This window comes from Nicotiana tomentosiformis, chromosome 6 (assembly GCF_000390325.3).
Source record: "Nicotiana tomentosiformis chromosome 6, ASM39032v3, whole genome shotgun sequence".
In the NCBI taxonomy this organism is placed as follows: Eukaryota; Viridiplantae; Streptophyta; class Magnoliopsida; order Solanales; family Solanaceae; genus Nicotiana; species Nicotiana tomentosiformis.
In genome coordinates, this window is record NC_090817.1 from 106,957,425 (window position 1) to 106,973,226 (window position 15,802).

Genomic DNA, 15,802 nt, shown 5'->3' on the forward strand with positions numbered 1-15,802 from the left:
TGTCCAAGAGAGGGAGTGACGTCATGACATCATGCATCATGATGATTCTTGTTCCCAGCGCATCTCGTCGACTTGCGCGTGACCTTTGATTGGATCTGTCGTTCCGATTCTGGTGCCAATTATGATGAGCCGTTTCGGGTTTGGTGCCCATTATGACAAACAGTTTCGGATTTGGTGCCTCAATCTCTATAAATAGGGATGGCCAAACCCAAATTTAAAACTTTATTCTCCCAAACTTTTGAGACTTCAAACTTCCTCTCCGAACCTCACTTCTCTGCATCGTTGCTCTCTTCTGTATTCTAAACTCTCTTTCATGTATCCTTCTTCACTTCCTCATAATCATGTCGAATGTATCATCTAATGTAGGTGAAGGGAGTTAAGTCGTTCTGTTAGTGGTTGTGTTCCCCGATCAATGGGAGAATGCAGTTGCCACCGTAGAGGATGAATCTTTTCCCTCAGTGGAGGAGATCGTCCCCCACAACCCCGAAGCCAGGTCCGATTTCCAATGATCACCGGACACAACACTTGGAAAATTCTTGTCGACAATGGCGCCCAATCAGTTGGCTGAATTTAAAGCCAAGTTCGGCCTCCCTGGCCATATCCAACTGATCCCCCTGAGGGGGTCAAAGTACATGTTCACCGCCTCGGGTACTGTGCTCTATACGCTTACCCGTTTGTTATCGGTTTCTCATTTCCCTTCTCCCGCTGGTGGAGGAATTTTACCGCCACTATGGCATTTTTCTTGCTCAGCTCACCCCTACGTTTATAAAGTCATCAAGACATTGACCAAGTTTGTTGAGCTCGCCGGTGTCGAAGTGACAGTACGGCATTTAGTGCACATGTTCTCCCCTAGATTCTATAGGGAACGATGTTGAACCTCTGTCACCGTAGAGGCAAGTGCCTGGTGGTAAAAATGGATGACAAGGTCATCTGTCAATTCTGGCTCGATTTCTTTTATGTTAGAACCGAGGACATCGGGTCAATGCCGAAGGCTTCCTCGAGGCTTGGAATCATACATGTAAGTGTCTATGTTTCTTTCGTTTTTACCTTTTGCATCTCTTCGCCTATTTTGGGCAAGTCATGTAATTATTCCTTTCTTGTAACCAACAATTGTCCTCCCCCTCTAAACGTATGCATCACCGACTGGGTCGGGAAGATTCTCCCTCATGCCGTACGGATTCGTGATTGGGTGAGTTTTTTAAGAAGTTCAAACCGGCTCTCCCTTCTACAAGTAACTTCCCTTTTAGCCGTGATCATTGCCTCTTTTTGTTTGTTGGACGGCTTTGTTAACTTTTATACTTCTCCCTTTCTCAGGTCCAGTTAATGGGGTCTTCTCGAAGGAGCAGGGCGTGCGTGCCCTCGTTTAGGAGAAGGGCTACTACGCCTTTGATTTCTTCCCCCGGTGGGGCTACTCTGCCTTCTGCACCTGCACCCGTCCTTGTTGTTGCGGCCTAAGATTTTGTCCCCATCCTAACTGTTGCCTCTTCTCCTTAGCTAATTTCGCTGATTGACAAAGATGGCAAAGTCTCCCCCGGCGATAGGGATCTAAGGCCTCACAAGAGGAGAGTCATGGACACCGGAGGGGAAATCCCAGTTATCGTTAATTCGAGGGAGGATGACTTAATTTATAGAGAGACGGCGACGATTCATATAGGAGAAGATGTTGGGGCAAGCAATGAGACCCCATAACTGGAAGAGGTGGTCGTGGATGTGCTGGTGCATCCCGAGGGGGAGACGGTCGTGGTGGGGGCACTTGACGGAGGCCCCGTACTTCTATGGCAAGAGGAGGATTCGTCCTCTAGTGCAGTGGTGGATGTTTCTTCGCCCGTCGGTGATAGAGGGAAAACTATCGCCGAGGAGGGCGACGAGTCGGGTTCTCATATTGACCTGGTCGATATGAGGATGATCGATGAGGGGCTCACCTAACTCGAGGTGAGAGTAGAGGGAGGTTCTAAGACCATCACGATCCCAATGGATCATGATTTTATTATTAATATCGAGGAGGTTGTCCCTGCCCTCGGTCCTCTCTGTTCTGATGTCGAAGGTGAGACCCTCAATAAGATAACAGACAGTACTTTGTTGAAGAGTATCGCCGGCCTCGCTCTCAAGGTAAGTACGATTGTGATCTGCCCTTTTCCTAATGCCATAGATTATTTTTGAGTTCTAACCTCTTTTCTTTGATTTGTAAACGGTCATTCTGGAAATTGAGAGTGCTCGGAGGGAGAAAAGGCGTAAAGAGATTTTCGTGAAGATGAAAGGAAAGTATAATGAGTACCGTGTGAAGTACCGGGATCTCCGAAGTCGGCTTCATGAGGGAGGCAATGTGCTGGCTTTGAGACAAGATTTGAAGAAATGGTATGAGGAGCTGATGGCAGCCGTAGAAAAGTGCAATGTCCTCGAGGGAACGTTGAGGAGCATGGAAGAGGAGCTTGAGCATAGTAAGGACATGGAGGCCCAATGTAGCGACCTTCAAGCTCAAGTGGTCCAACTGCAAGGCCAGATAGAAGAGTGCTAGTTCCAGGTGGAGGCTCTCAGGGGTGAGATTGTCGAGAAGCAGGAGGAGCTTGAACAGGCAGAATCTTCTCGGTTGGATGCTCGGAGGAAGGTGGACATCCTTGAGCTGGCGAACAAAACTCTTCGTTCTACGTGGGAGAATGATCGGTCAACAGCGAGGGCAAAGAAAGATCGACTCGAGGAAAGGATAGGGGAGTTGGACAAGGAACACCCTGGGCTATATGATTGAGTTTTTGCTCTGGAGGCCGAGAAAACTGCTTGCGCAGCCTTCTTCATCTAATGATTCTGATTTCCCCAACATCCCCCGGGAGCTGTATGAAGAGTGGACTCATGCTGAAGCCCGACTGGATGTGTTCCGTGACCTGCATGTAACGTGCTTCATTTTTGAGGTGGCCCGCGAGGATGCTCTGGTCAAGGCTCGTGAGTCTCAGCTTGCTTGTTGCTATGATCCTGCTATGCCCCGACCTGGTTCCCGAGGAGGATAAGGATGAGGATTTGGATCGACTCGCGGACGGTGTTTGGTATGACTCTACATATGGTCAAGATAGGGATGGCAAGGGCGTTGAAGGTCGAGACGATGATGGTGCTGAAGGTTGAGGTGGTGATGATGTTGAAGGCCGAGACGGCAAGGGTGTTGAGGCCCTTGATGGCGATGGACAATAGTTTTGTTTTAACTTTTTGTGTATTTTTTTTGGCGTCTTTGAGCGCCTTTGTAAAAACTCTTTTAAGTATGAATATCTAAGTAGAACTTTGTTTTACATGTACCTTTTTCATTTGCTGCGATTTGTTTCTATACTTGTATGTTTTGCTTCTGTGTTTTCATGTTTTGCTTATTTATCCTTTTTATTGTTATCGTCTTCTAGCTGACCGTAGCCTTTGAGTCGAATATCCATGGGCTATATCGGCCCTTTGTTTATATAGGTCGAGTATGTCTCTTAGTTGAGATTTGGCTGAGAGCCAATAGGTGTTGTTCGACCTTTAGTTAAGTCGTGGCCGAGGGTCGGTAGGTGTTGTTCGAACTTTGTCGAACTTAACGTTTCATTAAGTTGTGACCGAGGGTGATAGGCTTTGTTCGATCTTGATCGAACTTAACCTTTCGTTAAGTTATGGCCGAGGGATGGTAGGTATTGTCCTAACTTGGTCGAACTTAACCTTTCGTTAAGTCGTGGCCGATAGGTGTTGTTCGAGCTTGGTCGAACTTAACCTTTCGTTAAGTTGTGGCCGAGGGCCGATAAGTGTTGTTCAAGCTTGGTCAAACTTAACCTTTTGTTAAGTTATGGTTAAGGGCTGATAGATGTTGTTCGAGCTTGGTCGAACTTAACCTTCTGTTAAGTCATGGCCGAGGGCCGGTAAGTATTGTTCGAGCTTGGTCGAACTTAACATTTCGTTAGAGTAGTTTCGATAAACGTGAATTTCTATTACTTTGACGTCATTGCTCTAATTACATTATTTTGCCCTTGGACAATTGTTTTGAGAAAGTTACAAATTTTGGGTGTTGGTTGGCGTTCCAGTCCCAGTATATCTAATCCCGTCATTGGTCGACTTGGAAAATCATGAGGAATCCGACAATGAAAAAATTAGTCTATTATCGTATACTCCAACTCGAAGTGTCCTTCTTATCGCCTCGTTAAAAACCTCCTTGAGAAAACCCCAATGGGACAAAACTCAAATGAGGGAAAAAAGAGTACGACTTGGGGGCACTTCTTATTTTCTAGAAGTTGAAGTATTTGAGGTGGCTGATATTCCAATTATTTGGTAATTGTTTTCCTTCCATTGTCTCTAGTTGGAATGAACCCTTGTTCGCTTTGCCTACAATTTTGTATGGTCCGTCCCAATTGGTTCCCAATTTGCCTTCTCGTGGATCTCTGTTTGCTTGGGTTTTGGCTTTGAGTACGTAGTCTCCGATCTTGAGCGGTCGGACCTTTGCCTTTTTGTTGTAGTAACGTTCTGCCTGTTGTTTTTGGGCGACCATCCTTATGTATGCCATATCTCTTCGTTCGTCGACCTCATCGAGCTCTTGTCTCCTACTCTCGTCGTTGTTGGTGCCGCTTTCATGGGAGTAGGCTGGGTTCTCCGACCTTGAATGTTATAACTGCTTCTATTCCGTAGACCAGGGAATAGGGCATCTCTCACATGCTCGTCTTTGGGGTGGTTCTGTGCGCCCATAATACTTCGGGGATTATTTCCGGCCACAGTCACTTGGCTTCTTCAAGTTTCTTCTTCATGATATTTAATATGGACTTGTTGAAGGATTCTGTCTGCCCGTTGCCCGCTGGGTGATAAGGAGTTGAAAGCATCCTCTTAATGTGCCATTTCTCGAAGAATTCGGTGATTTTCTTTCCCGTGAACTGGGGCTCGTTGTCGCAGCTTATCTCCTTGGGTAGGCCGAATCGGCAGATGATGTTTTTTCATATGAATGTGATTACCTCTTGTTCGAGCACTTGGGCGAATGCTCCTGCTTCCACCCATTTAGAGAAATAGTCAGTTAAAACTAAAAAAAATCGTACATTACCTCATCCTGGTGGGAGTGGACCCACGATGTCCATTCCCCACTTGATAAATGGACATGGAGAGGTGACCAAATGAAGGTGTTCGCCCGCTTGGTGAATTATTGGGGCCTATTTCTAACATTGTTTGCATTTCTTCACAAATTTTGAGGCGTATTTCTTCATGGTGGGGCAGTAGTAACAGCCCCGTAAGAGACACCTGACGAGTGCTCGATCACCAGAATGAGCGTCGCAGTGACCTTCATGGACTTCCTCGAGAACACGCTGGGTTTGATTCGGACCTAAACACTTCGTCATAGGGCCACTATATGTTCTCTTGTACAATTCGTTAAGAAGGAGGTTGTATCTGGCCGCATGCATTCTTAGTTTTTAGCTTCTTTTTTATCGTTTAGGAGGGTGCCATCCTGCTCTAGATTTACAGATCAAACTTACAGATTTTACCTCGATTTGGTCTAGTGACGAGTTGAGGAGATGGACTACGTTTTCATCCTCGGTCGTGATGTTTCTGGTGGTAGCGGCCAATTTGGCGAGGCCATCATCTTCGTTGTTCTGAGCTCATGGGATGTGGTCGAGCTGGCATTCGTCGAAATTGGGCAGCAACTTACATATCCCGGCTTGATATTTTTGCAAACTTTGTTATTTCATTTGGAAAGTCCATGTAACTTGGTTGACCAAGAGCTGAGAATCACAGCGGAATTTCAGCCGCTTCACCCTATATTTGAGTGCTAGTCTCATCCCTGCAATTATGCCTCATACTCGGCCTCGTTGTTAGTCATATCTACAGATTTTACCTCAATTTGGTCTAGTTAGGAGTTGAGGAGATGGAATACGCTTTCATCCTCGATCGTAATGTTTATTGTGGCGGCGGCCAATTTGGCGAGGCCATCTGCTTCGATGTTCTGAGCTCGTGGGATGTGGTCGAGCTGGCATTCATCGAAATTGGGCAGCAACTTATAGATCCCGACTTGATATTTTTGCAACCTTTATTATTTGATTTGGAAAGTCCATGTAACTTGGTTGACCATGAGCTGAGAATCACACCAGAGTTTCAGCTGCTTCGCCCCCTATTTGAGTGTTAGTCTCAGCCCTGCGATTACGGCCTCATACTCAGCCTCGTTGTTAGTCATATATAGGCATCTTATGACTGGTGAATTACTTCGCTGGTAGGGACCTCGAGTACGAGACCTAATCCAGATCCACAAGCATTGGATGTGTCATCGTTGTACAGGACCCAGAGGTCTTATGTTTGAAGCAAAGCTTTAGCGGCTTCCTTCTCAGCCTCGGGCATTACTTTTGCGCTAAAGTCTGCGACAAAGTCGGCGAGCACTTGCGACTTTATCGTTGTTCGAGGCTAGTATATGATGTCATGCTCACTTAGCTCGATGGCCCATTTGTCCAGCCTCCCCGATAGCTCGGGTTTATGCAAAATGCTTCTTAAAGGGAAAGTAGTAACGACCGAGATAGGGTGGCACTGGAAATACGGTCTAAGCTTTTGTGAATCTACGACCAATGTCAGGGCTAATTTCTCGAGGTATGGGTACCTCTCCTCGGCATTGACAAGTGTTTTACTCATGTAATAATTAGGAGATTGTGTACTTTTACTTTCTCGAACCAGGACCGCACTCACTGCTACTTTGAAGACGGCGAGGTAGACGAGGAGGTGTTCCCGGGGTTCAGACTTGGAGAGTAAATATGGTGATGACAAATATGACTTCAGTTCTCACAGTGCCTTCACACACTCAGGCATCCACTCGAGGCCATTATCCTTTTTCAGTACGCCAAAAATCTAAGACATCAATCGGACGACCGCGAGATAAATCTCAATAGGGCGGCAATTCGACCAGCCAATCTTTGGACTTGCTTCTTAGTTTCCAGTTGTTCAGGTATCCCATTGATAGCCTTATTTGATCTGGGTTGACTTCAATTCCTCGTTGGGATACTAAGAAACCTAAAACATTTCTCGAGGCTACGCCAAATGCGTATTTCTCGGGGTTTAGTTTCATCTCGTATTGTCTTAGTATGTCGAAAGCTTCCTTTAAGGTCGATACGGTCTTCTTCCCTCACGGATTTGACCAGCAAGTCGTTGATATATACCTCCATGGTCTTGCTGAGTTGATCTTTGAACATTTTTGTGACCAACCTCAGATAGGTGGCCCATGCGTTCTTCAACCCAAACGGCATGACTCTATAACAATATGTTCCCTTGTGGGTGATGAACGTGGTTTTTTCTTGGTCATCTTCTTCCATGAGTATTTGGTTATAACCCGAGTATTCATCTAGGAAACTTAGCAGCTCATGCCCAGTCGTTGCGTCAATGAGTTGGTCGATATGTGGCAATGGGAATAAATTTTTCGGGCATGCTTTGTTAAGGTCTATGAAGTCCACATCCTCAATTTCCTATTTTTATTTTTGACCATCACCACATTGGCTATCCATTTAAGGTACTTCGACTACCTGATGGAGCCATTTGCTAATAGTTTCTCTACCTCCTCGTGGACATCATCGTTGATGGTGGGGTTGAAATTTCGTCGGACCTGCCTTACCGGGGGATAGAAAGGGTTGATGTTTAATTTGTGTGTAGCGACCTCTTTTGGGATGCCTGACATATCTTCATAGCTGAAAGCAGTCAAATCTGCGTTAGTTATTAAGAATTGACTAAATGTACCTGGTTCTCGGAGTTTGCAGCCGATGTAGGCCTTTTTACTAGGGTCACAGTGGTCTAATTGAAAGGGGTCGAGGTCCTCTATAGTTGGTTTTGCTACTTCGACCATTTTGGGTTCCATAATAATGTCCCTAGCTCATTCTTGCAGCGACCTCGACCGTTTCGGTAGCATTCCCGGGACGTGCGTTATTCCCCTCGTATGCTGAATATTCCCCAAGATGCTGGGAACTTGATCACTTGGTATAAGCTGGAGGAGACGGCTCTCATAGGATGTATCCATGGTCATCCTACTATGGCATTGTATGTGGTGGCCTGGTCTATGATGTGGAAAGTTATCTCTAGAGTTATGCCACCGGCAAGGAAGGGTAGTGCAATTCTTCCCAAGGTCTGTTCAACTGCATTGTTAAAGCTGGTTAGTGTGATGCAACGTGGCACTATTTTGTCCTCGAGTCTCATCTGGGCGAGGACTCGGGGATGGATGATGCACGCTCCACTCCCATCATCTACCATGATACGTTTAACATCATTATCTAGAATTCGTACAGTAATGACTAGAGCATCATTATGAGGGAAAGTCAAATTGTTGGCATCTGACTCGTCGAAGATGGTACTTTCTTCGAGTCCGTCATTCCGTTCATAGGTGATCGAGTTTTTGAGCTTATGGGTGGAAATGAACTTGACGCCATTAATGGAGGAGTCATCCCTGCCACCAATAATCATATTGATGGTACGCGCTAGTGAGTACGACTTCGGCGGGCCTTGACGTTCTCTACCCCTGGCAAAAGTACTTCTTCCTTTGCCACTCAGCATCTCTTTGAGTTGCCCTTGCTGCAACATGTTTGCTACCTCCTGTCTTAGGGCGATACAATCTTCTGTTTTGTGTCTGCGTTCCTGGTGGGAACTTGTAGAGGGCATTGGATATCCTGGTGCTCGAATCAGACCTCATCTTTGGCGGCCACTTTACCTTTGTTCCGAGCTTCTCAAGGGCATAGACTACCTCTGTAAGCGAAACACAAAAATTATGAGAAGATAACAAACGGGGAATACCCCTCTCGTTCCTGTGAGCCACCGTCCTCGGAGTAGACGGGCCATCATCATAGCGAAAGGAAGGAGGGGCGGGTGCCCTGACATAAGGCTGATGTCGTTCCCTGTTTGGCCTTGGTAATGGGTGATCCCTTCTCATGTTATCTCTTCATTCTTTCCTAGGCTTGGTTTGTACCAAACTGAGTCGTCGAGTTGGTCCGTTGAGGTCTTCATCATCTGCTCAGACCTTGGCACAATAGGCATTATGGATTTCATCCCAAGTGGTTGGAGGATACTTCATCAACTTGCTCAGCAGCTTTCTGGTTACTGTTGAACCCTCTCTACTCAACCCGTTCTGAAAGGCTAAGGCTGTCATTCCTTCGGATACATTTGGTAAGGTCATACTTACCCTATTGAATCGGGCGAGGAAGCCTCTCAGTCCCTCTCCTAGGGATTGCTTGATGGCGAAGATGTCATTTACTCTCATTTTGGATTTCTTGGCCCCAATATGCGCCGTCACAAACTTGTCGGCCATTTCATCGAAAGCTTCTATGGAGCGAGCCGGTAGCTATGAATACCATGTTAATGCCTTTCCGAATTTCTTCAGCAAAATGGATGACCCATATTCCTTGGTGAGGTCGTGGCCCTTCACGACGGTGACATAATGAGTCACATGGTTTTCGGGGTCTGTTGTTCCATCGCATATTCTGAGATACGGTGGCATTTTGAAGGTCTTTGGTATGGCATGTGGGTACACCTCCTCGCTATACGGCTGTTCTACGAACCTGTCGCGTCCCTTTTCGGCAGTAGCTTAGGGGCACCCAGTATCTTGTCTACTCATTCCTGGTGTTCTTTCATTTCGTTTCTGAGCGCCTTGTTCTCATTCCCTATTTCTTCCATTCTTTTCAAACCAGTGGCGAGGATGTTGTCACCTATACTGTGAGTAACATTGTGAGTTATACCTGTAGTTGGAGGGTCCGGTTGATCGCCATGTTCGTCCCCTCGCTGCACCGTGTGGGATCTTGTGGTTTCTATGGTCGTGCATGGAGCTTGTTTGTTGAGCATGCTTACTAGGGTATTGGTTAGCCATGCTTCGAGGAGCTTCTTCATGGCAGGTGTCGTCCCTTCTCCTGTAGACATGGAAGCTCCTTTTCTCGTTTGGCTTCGTTGTACTGCAATAAGGGGGAGGCGATCTCTCACGCCTGGGGGAGGCAGTGGGCGTCACATCCTCACCCAGTATTTCATAGCTCTCGTTGATGGCGTTCATGAGGTTACTGGAGACATCACATATCGCCCTTGTCATGTTTTCTTGGTTAGCTGCCATCGAAACTTCTGTACGTGCAGAGAGGAGAACAATATTGTGACCCGTTAGGTTAGCAAGTCACATGAGTTGTAGATCTAATGGAAACTAAGAGATTAGCTAAGAAATCCCCACAGACGGCGCCAAACTGTTTGACCCAAAATTTAGATCTAGGTTTAAAAAATTATATTTTCTTTAAAAAATAATTGGGTTAATCTTAGCCAACAATAATATCTACTAGATTATTTAACTAGTGTCGTGACAAAATGTTACAAGATCTATGGTAATAGTAAAAAAATATATAATAAAGAACAACACTTAATGGCGCAAATATGAAGTAAATGGCATTCAATAGCAATAAATAATGTATAATGGTATTTATGTAAATATATGTAACAGAGATGACCGAAAGAGAAGATGAAGTCGTGTAATATTCCTTCTGACAATGATAAATGATTGATAAACCTTGAATATTCAGATTCTCCTTGTATCATGGGAGAAAAGTTAGACATGGATCTCAAGAAAAAGGTGTCTTTTGTATGTATGTAATAAAGCAAGAATCTCAAAGAATGTCAAAGTTTTATTCTTTTACAAATGAGTGTTCAATGTCCCCTATAACTATGTCCCATTGTATTTATAAGGGGACATGTGCTACAAAACCCTAATAGTATATATCTAGAGAATATTCACTCGAATATTTCCTTTAAAGTCTTATCCTAAAACTAGTCGTTATTACTTTGTTTAAGGAGAGTGCTCCTCCTCGACTTTGATCTCTGTTGACTCCTCGACCTAGCCCTTCATCTCTTACCAGATCACTTCGACCTTGAATCTGTCTTTTGTTGGAGTCATACTAATGACATGTGGCAGCCCTCGAAGGCCTTCTTAATGTTGACATGGTCTACTAAGATAATTTTTTGCCCATACAATCCTAAATAGAGTTTTTTCTGTTTTTGTAGATGACAATGGTCTATTTATTGTCTTAGATATATCCCTTGTTATGAACAATGTGGGGTTTGGGGTTATTGTATTTTAGTTTGATTGTAAGGACGGAATATGGTTTTGTGATTTAATCTACCACAGGATAAATAAACGTTATTGAAGCCATCATATGCTATATGTTGTTTTCCTATATATATTTCAGCTAATAGAGGATTTATTTTGATTACCAGGACAGAAAGTCTTGCATATTTTCCTCGACTAGCTGATATTGTACAATTGACGATCCTAAGTAATTTTCCAATTTGATTTCCTATTCCGGTGAGAATTTCATAGTCATATTGGGAATTAGGTAATTTAACCCATAATGCAGTGTGTGCAAGTGAAGTTTGATATAGGGAAATAGTGGTTCCCATTTCCTAGTGGTGAGAAATTAGTTACCTATGAACCAAGGTCCGCTAATGAAGCAGTATTTTATATTCAGGCTTTTGAAAATGTATGAGAAAGGTGTTAAAGTTTAAGTCGATTAGGGTTAATGCTTCACTATGTTTCCACAGTCGTGTGACTCTTTCTCCCAGGTTGTTATAGCATACTTTCCTCCCAAATGCTTTGATGATTAATGCATTTACCCATGGTATATGTATATCCTTTGTTTGTCTAGGGTGGTAAGAGGAACGAGGGTACGAATATTAATTGTGTTCTTGGTTTCATCCTCAAGGTAAAAGGTTACTAAAGTTCTTGCCTATTTGTGTTAAGTAATCTTCCTGCTAAATGTTTCCGGCTAGCAGAGTTCGTAGAAAGCTAACTTTTTCTTTCGTTTCTCAATCTGCATCCCATTTTTGGCGCTTGCTTCTTGTTGCACTGTTTGATGATCAAACTTTCATCTTAAACAGTTTTGACACAAATAGTTTTGTCAGAGTTGAAGTCATTTCGTCTGGACAGCTTCCCTCCGTTGATATAGTTTTTACACCGTCACTTGCTTCTGGAAAGATGGAGGGATTTCCGTGGTGTAATTGTTGTTTTTTCATCAAGGGGATTTTGATAGTAGAAGTTGAGAATGAGATTTTCTAATTGGCAGATAGTCAGTTGAGAAGTGGCTAGGTTTCCTCTAGCAAACTATTCTCCGGAAAATGGGTCCACATACTATTATATCACACCATAAGAGGTACACAGAGAGCATATCTCTAGCAAGGCAACATGAAAGAAAAAGAAGTGTTAACGTAGTGTCAAAACATGTTGATCTTCGACGACTCCAGCCAATTAACCATAGTTTGTCAAAACATGTAACGACCTCAATGAGACAAATCAATAAAAGAGCACCTTCCTTTGTACCTAAAAATTTCAAACTTTAACGGATCAATCTAGATAAACTTTTTGCCTAACGCAAAGTACTCATATGGTAGCATATCAAAGAGTTTGTGGCAAGTTCATTGGGTGGATCACCAACAAAATCAACCAGGCAGAATATATTGAGGCAAAGATTAAAATTATCCGAGGACAAATGTACCAAAAACACCCTTTCAAATGTAAACCAAAATTGGAAACAACAACATTGTTTAATCAAATCCTAAAAAGAACAACTTTAGAACAAAACAAACTCATACTCAAGCCTGAACCGTCTCAGGTGCTGCCTCCTCAGTTGAGTGGACAATAACCTTACTGGCAGGCTTTGACAAGACATCAGCGTATTCTTGGAAAGGAGATTTAGTGAAGCGAGTCTCCTTCCAGAAGTCTGGAGTAAGGAAACCGTATGTCTTCATTAAACAATCAAAGGTTGCCTGCATAGAAGAAAAACATTGAGCACCAAAAGTTCAAACAAAATCAAAACCAAGTGACATGGGAATGTGCTTGACTGAGTATGGAAAGACGGGAAAACTTGTGATTTTAAACATGGCATAACATATGCGTGGCTATAAAATCACATAATTAAGGATAAAATGGAAAACTTTGAGTTAAATTGTTTTAAATATAGAAAGGCGAAGAATGACTAGAAAGGAAAAGGAAAGATTCACATAAAATTGGACAGAAAGAGTACAACTGAAGCTCTCCCTAGAGCAGAGTAGTTCACAACCTCGCATAAGTTTCATTGTGTACAGACAATTACAAGTACCAAAAGTAGGACAGAAACTACAGATGGGAAACTCACTAGTTCCAAAGTTAAAGCATTCTTTTACTGTCCCACATCCTACCCCAAAGACAATTCTCAATTTCAACCAAGACATAAAGTGACATGTTAGGCATGTTTTGATTTTTATCAAACATGTTTCTTAAGCAATGCCATGTACTCCAACTCTCATAACAAAAAAAACTAACTACTATCACACTCAACATTAGCTACAGAAATCCTAGTGAATAATGACTTCAACTTGGGCTAACGATCGAATGCAAAAAATATTGAACCAGTTTCTTGTATGTGACAGCATGCTCAACATTAGCTTCAGAAATGGCATTTCCATTGGTTTATAACATAATTAATCGCATTTCCATTGGTTTATAACATAATTAATTGCATTTCCATTGGTTTTATAACATGCATTTCTACCTATGATAACCTCACATTAGAATTAAACAGGAATAGGAGAGGTGAATCAAGGATCCAGATTCAGAGTCGACAGGAAGAATTATATAGATATTCTAATTTATTCGCAAACATACTCCGAGCCAAAATCAATTGGTTGAATTGAACACACAACAAAAAGCCATATCACAATTAAAGTAAGACTAAAATTAAAAACGAACCTTGACAAAGTTGCCGAGGGTTTTGGTGGATCCACGAGAGGAGGTGAAGACATCCTCAATACCAGCAAACTGCAGCACCTTTTTAGGAACCCTAGCAGCCACAATACCAGCACCACGTGGAGCAGGCACCATACGGACAGTCACAGACCCACATTTCCCTGTAACCTTACACGGCACGGTATGCGGCTTTCCAATCTTGTTACCCCAATAACCTCTCCTCACAGGAATCACAGAAAGCTTAGCCAATATAATCGCGCCACGAATGGCAGTCGCCACTTCTTTCGAACACTTGACGCCTAATCCCACGTGTCCATTTCCGTCACCTACAACAACGAAGGCCTTGAACCGGGTTCTCTGTCCGGCCCGGGTTTGTTTCTGAACCGGCATGATTTTCATCACTTCGTCCTTTAGAGATGGACCGATGAGTGTGTCTATGATTTGGTACTCCTTGATTGGTAGTGAATGAAGGTAGATTTGTTCCAATGAACGGATTTTGCTGTCTTTTACGAGTCTCCCAAGTTTGGTGACTGGGACCCATTTTTCCTCTTCGGTTTCACGGCGGGGACGGCGGCCCCCACGGCCACGACCACCACGGTCTCCGCCTCTTCCACCACGACCACCGAATCCACGGCCGAATCCTCCTCTCTCAGCCATGCTGCTTGCTGTTTAGCTCAGGGTTTTCTAAATGCTGGAGTGTAAAAGTGGGCGTGAGGTGAAAAGAGAGAGGTTTATAGGCACTAGGGTTTCGGAATTGGGCTTTGAGATATTGGATTTTCATTGGTGATGACAAGGCAAGCGGAACTTTCAGCCCGACTTCAATTAAGTGTGCAATATAGAGTTTTATGTAGGTTGGCCCAATACATTATCATAATTAGTAAAGCCCAATTTCATTTGGATCTTTTCTATCAAAGGATCCAAATTTCACGGACTAGCCAGTTTTTGAACTAATAACTGAAAAATAGCCAGCATTTGCAAAATTATTGAAAAATAATCACTATTTTGCTTAAACACGAAAAGTTCCAACATAATATGCGGGATTATGGAGTTCATGCGTATAAACTTCCAGCATATGATGTTGGAACTCCAGCACACGGAAAGTTCCAGCATAATATGCTGGATTATGGAACTCCTACATATAAACTTCTCACATATTATCTTGCAACTCCAACATATTATGATGGAAGCTCATATGTAAAAAATTCAAATTCCGGCATAATATTTTCAGATTTTTAAGGGTGTTTTTGTTCAGATTTTATTTTTATATAAAAAAAATGGATAAATTTCAATTACTTTTGAAACTATGGCTATTTTTCAATTACCAAATGTAAATCCAGTCAGACAATGTAGTGCAAGCGACGGGTAGCACTTGCCATATGAAGAAGGCGACTACAATGGGAGACTGCCTTGCAGGGTCGCTTGCCTAGTTCACCGAGGAAGCTTGACTGAGAAAAGAAGTCAAGGTTTCCCCAAATTTCATTCTCCTTTGATGCGTCTTTTTAACATCTTGATATATTGTTGATCTATACCTAAAATAAAAGTTTAAGTACAAAAAAGGAATTTATATTTTTCAATTACATCTGTTTGTTTTTTTTGTGGGATGGACTTTGATTAAATAGTTTATTTTCTTCGTTTTATGTTGTATGATAATATTTTATAGAAGAGTATAAAGGTCAAAGATTAGAATAGAGTCGAGTGATTCCTCTATTTTATGTGGGAGGACGTGGTTCTAGTTTAGACTTTAGATTACCTTATAGTTCTCTCTTCTCCTTATTTAGTATTAGTCTCTATACACGTGTGTTGCACGTGAATTTCCATATCAGCTAGAATATATATATATATATATATATATATATATATATATATATATATATATATATATATATATATAAATTATAAATTTAAATGTACCAAAAGCTAGCATTCACGTATAATGTTAAGATCTTTTATAAATAAATTAAAGTCAAACAAACATACTCTTCGACCAACTCTATTTTTGTTCTTCTAGCTATTTTTGATAATTTCATATCCTTCATCCATACTAATATCAATTGGCTTGGCATAATTATCTTCTCTATGTTGATTTCTCTTCTTTTTTTGCAATATTTTAAGCCTCACTATTCA

At 42.7% G+C, this 15,802-nt stretch overlaps 2 protein-coding genes across 2 annotated transcripts; both read right to left on the reverse strand.

Moving 5' to 3' along the window:
• Positions 1-7,965: 7,965 nt before the first annotated feature.
• On the reverse strand, positions 7,966-8,520 carry LOC104120199 (uncharacterized). The gene has a single exon (XM_070179241.1). The coding sequence runs from the start codon at positions 8,518-8,520 to the stop codon at positions 7,966-7,968; it is 555 nt and encodes a 184-aa protein (XP_070035342.1).
• A 3,870-nt stretch (positions 8,521-12,390) lies between these two features.
• Positions 12,391-14,408, reverse strand: LOC104120195 (small ribosomal subunit protein uS5x-like). The gene is made up of 2 exons (XM_009631926.4): positions 13,682-14,408; positions 12,391-12,720 (listed from the first exon to the last, which is right to left on the reverse strand). Exons 1-2 carry the CDS (start codon positions 14,333-14,335, stop codon positions 12,547-12,549), a joined length of 828 nt encoding a protein of 275 aa, XP_009630221.1. The 5' UTR covers positions 14,336-14,408; the 3' UTR covers positions 12,391-12,546.
• Positions 14,409-15,802: the final 1,394 nt, after the last annotated feature.

Bases quoted from the DNA above. Each gene is read 5' to 3' on its own strand.
- LOC104120199 (XM_070179241.1), bottom strand. From the start codon at position 8,520: ATGTTGCAGCAAGGGCAACTCAAAGAGATGCTGAGTGGCAAAGGAAGA.
- LOC104120195 (XM_009631926.4), bottom strand. From the start codon at position 14,335: ATGGCTGAGAGAGGAGGATTCGGCCGTGGATTCGGTGGTCGTGGTGGA. The intron at 12,721-13,681 runs GTTCGTTTTTAA...TCTTCTATGCAG, and splicing joins CCCTCGGCAACTTTGTCAAG to GCAACCTTTGATTGTTTAAT.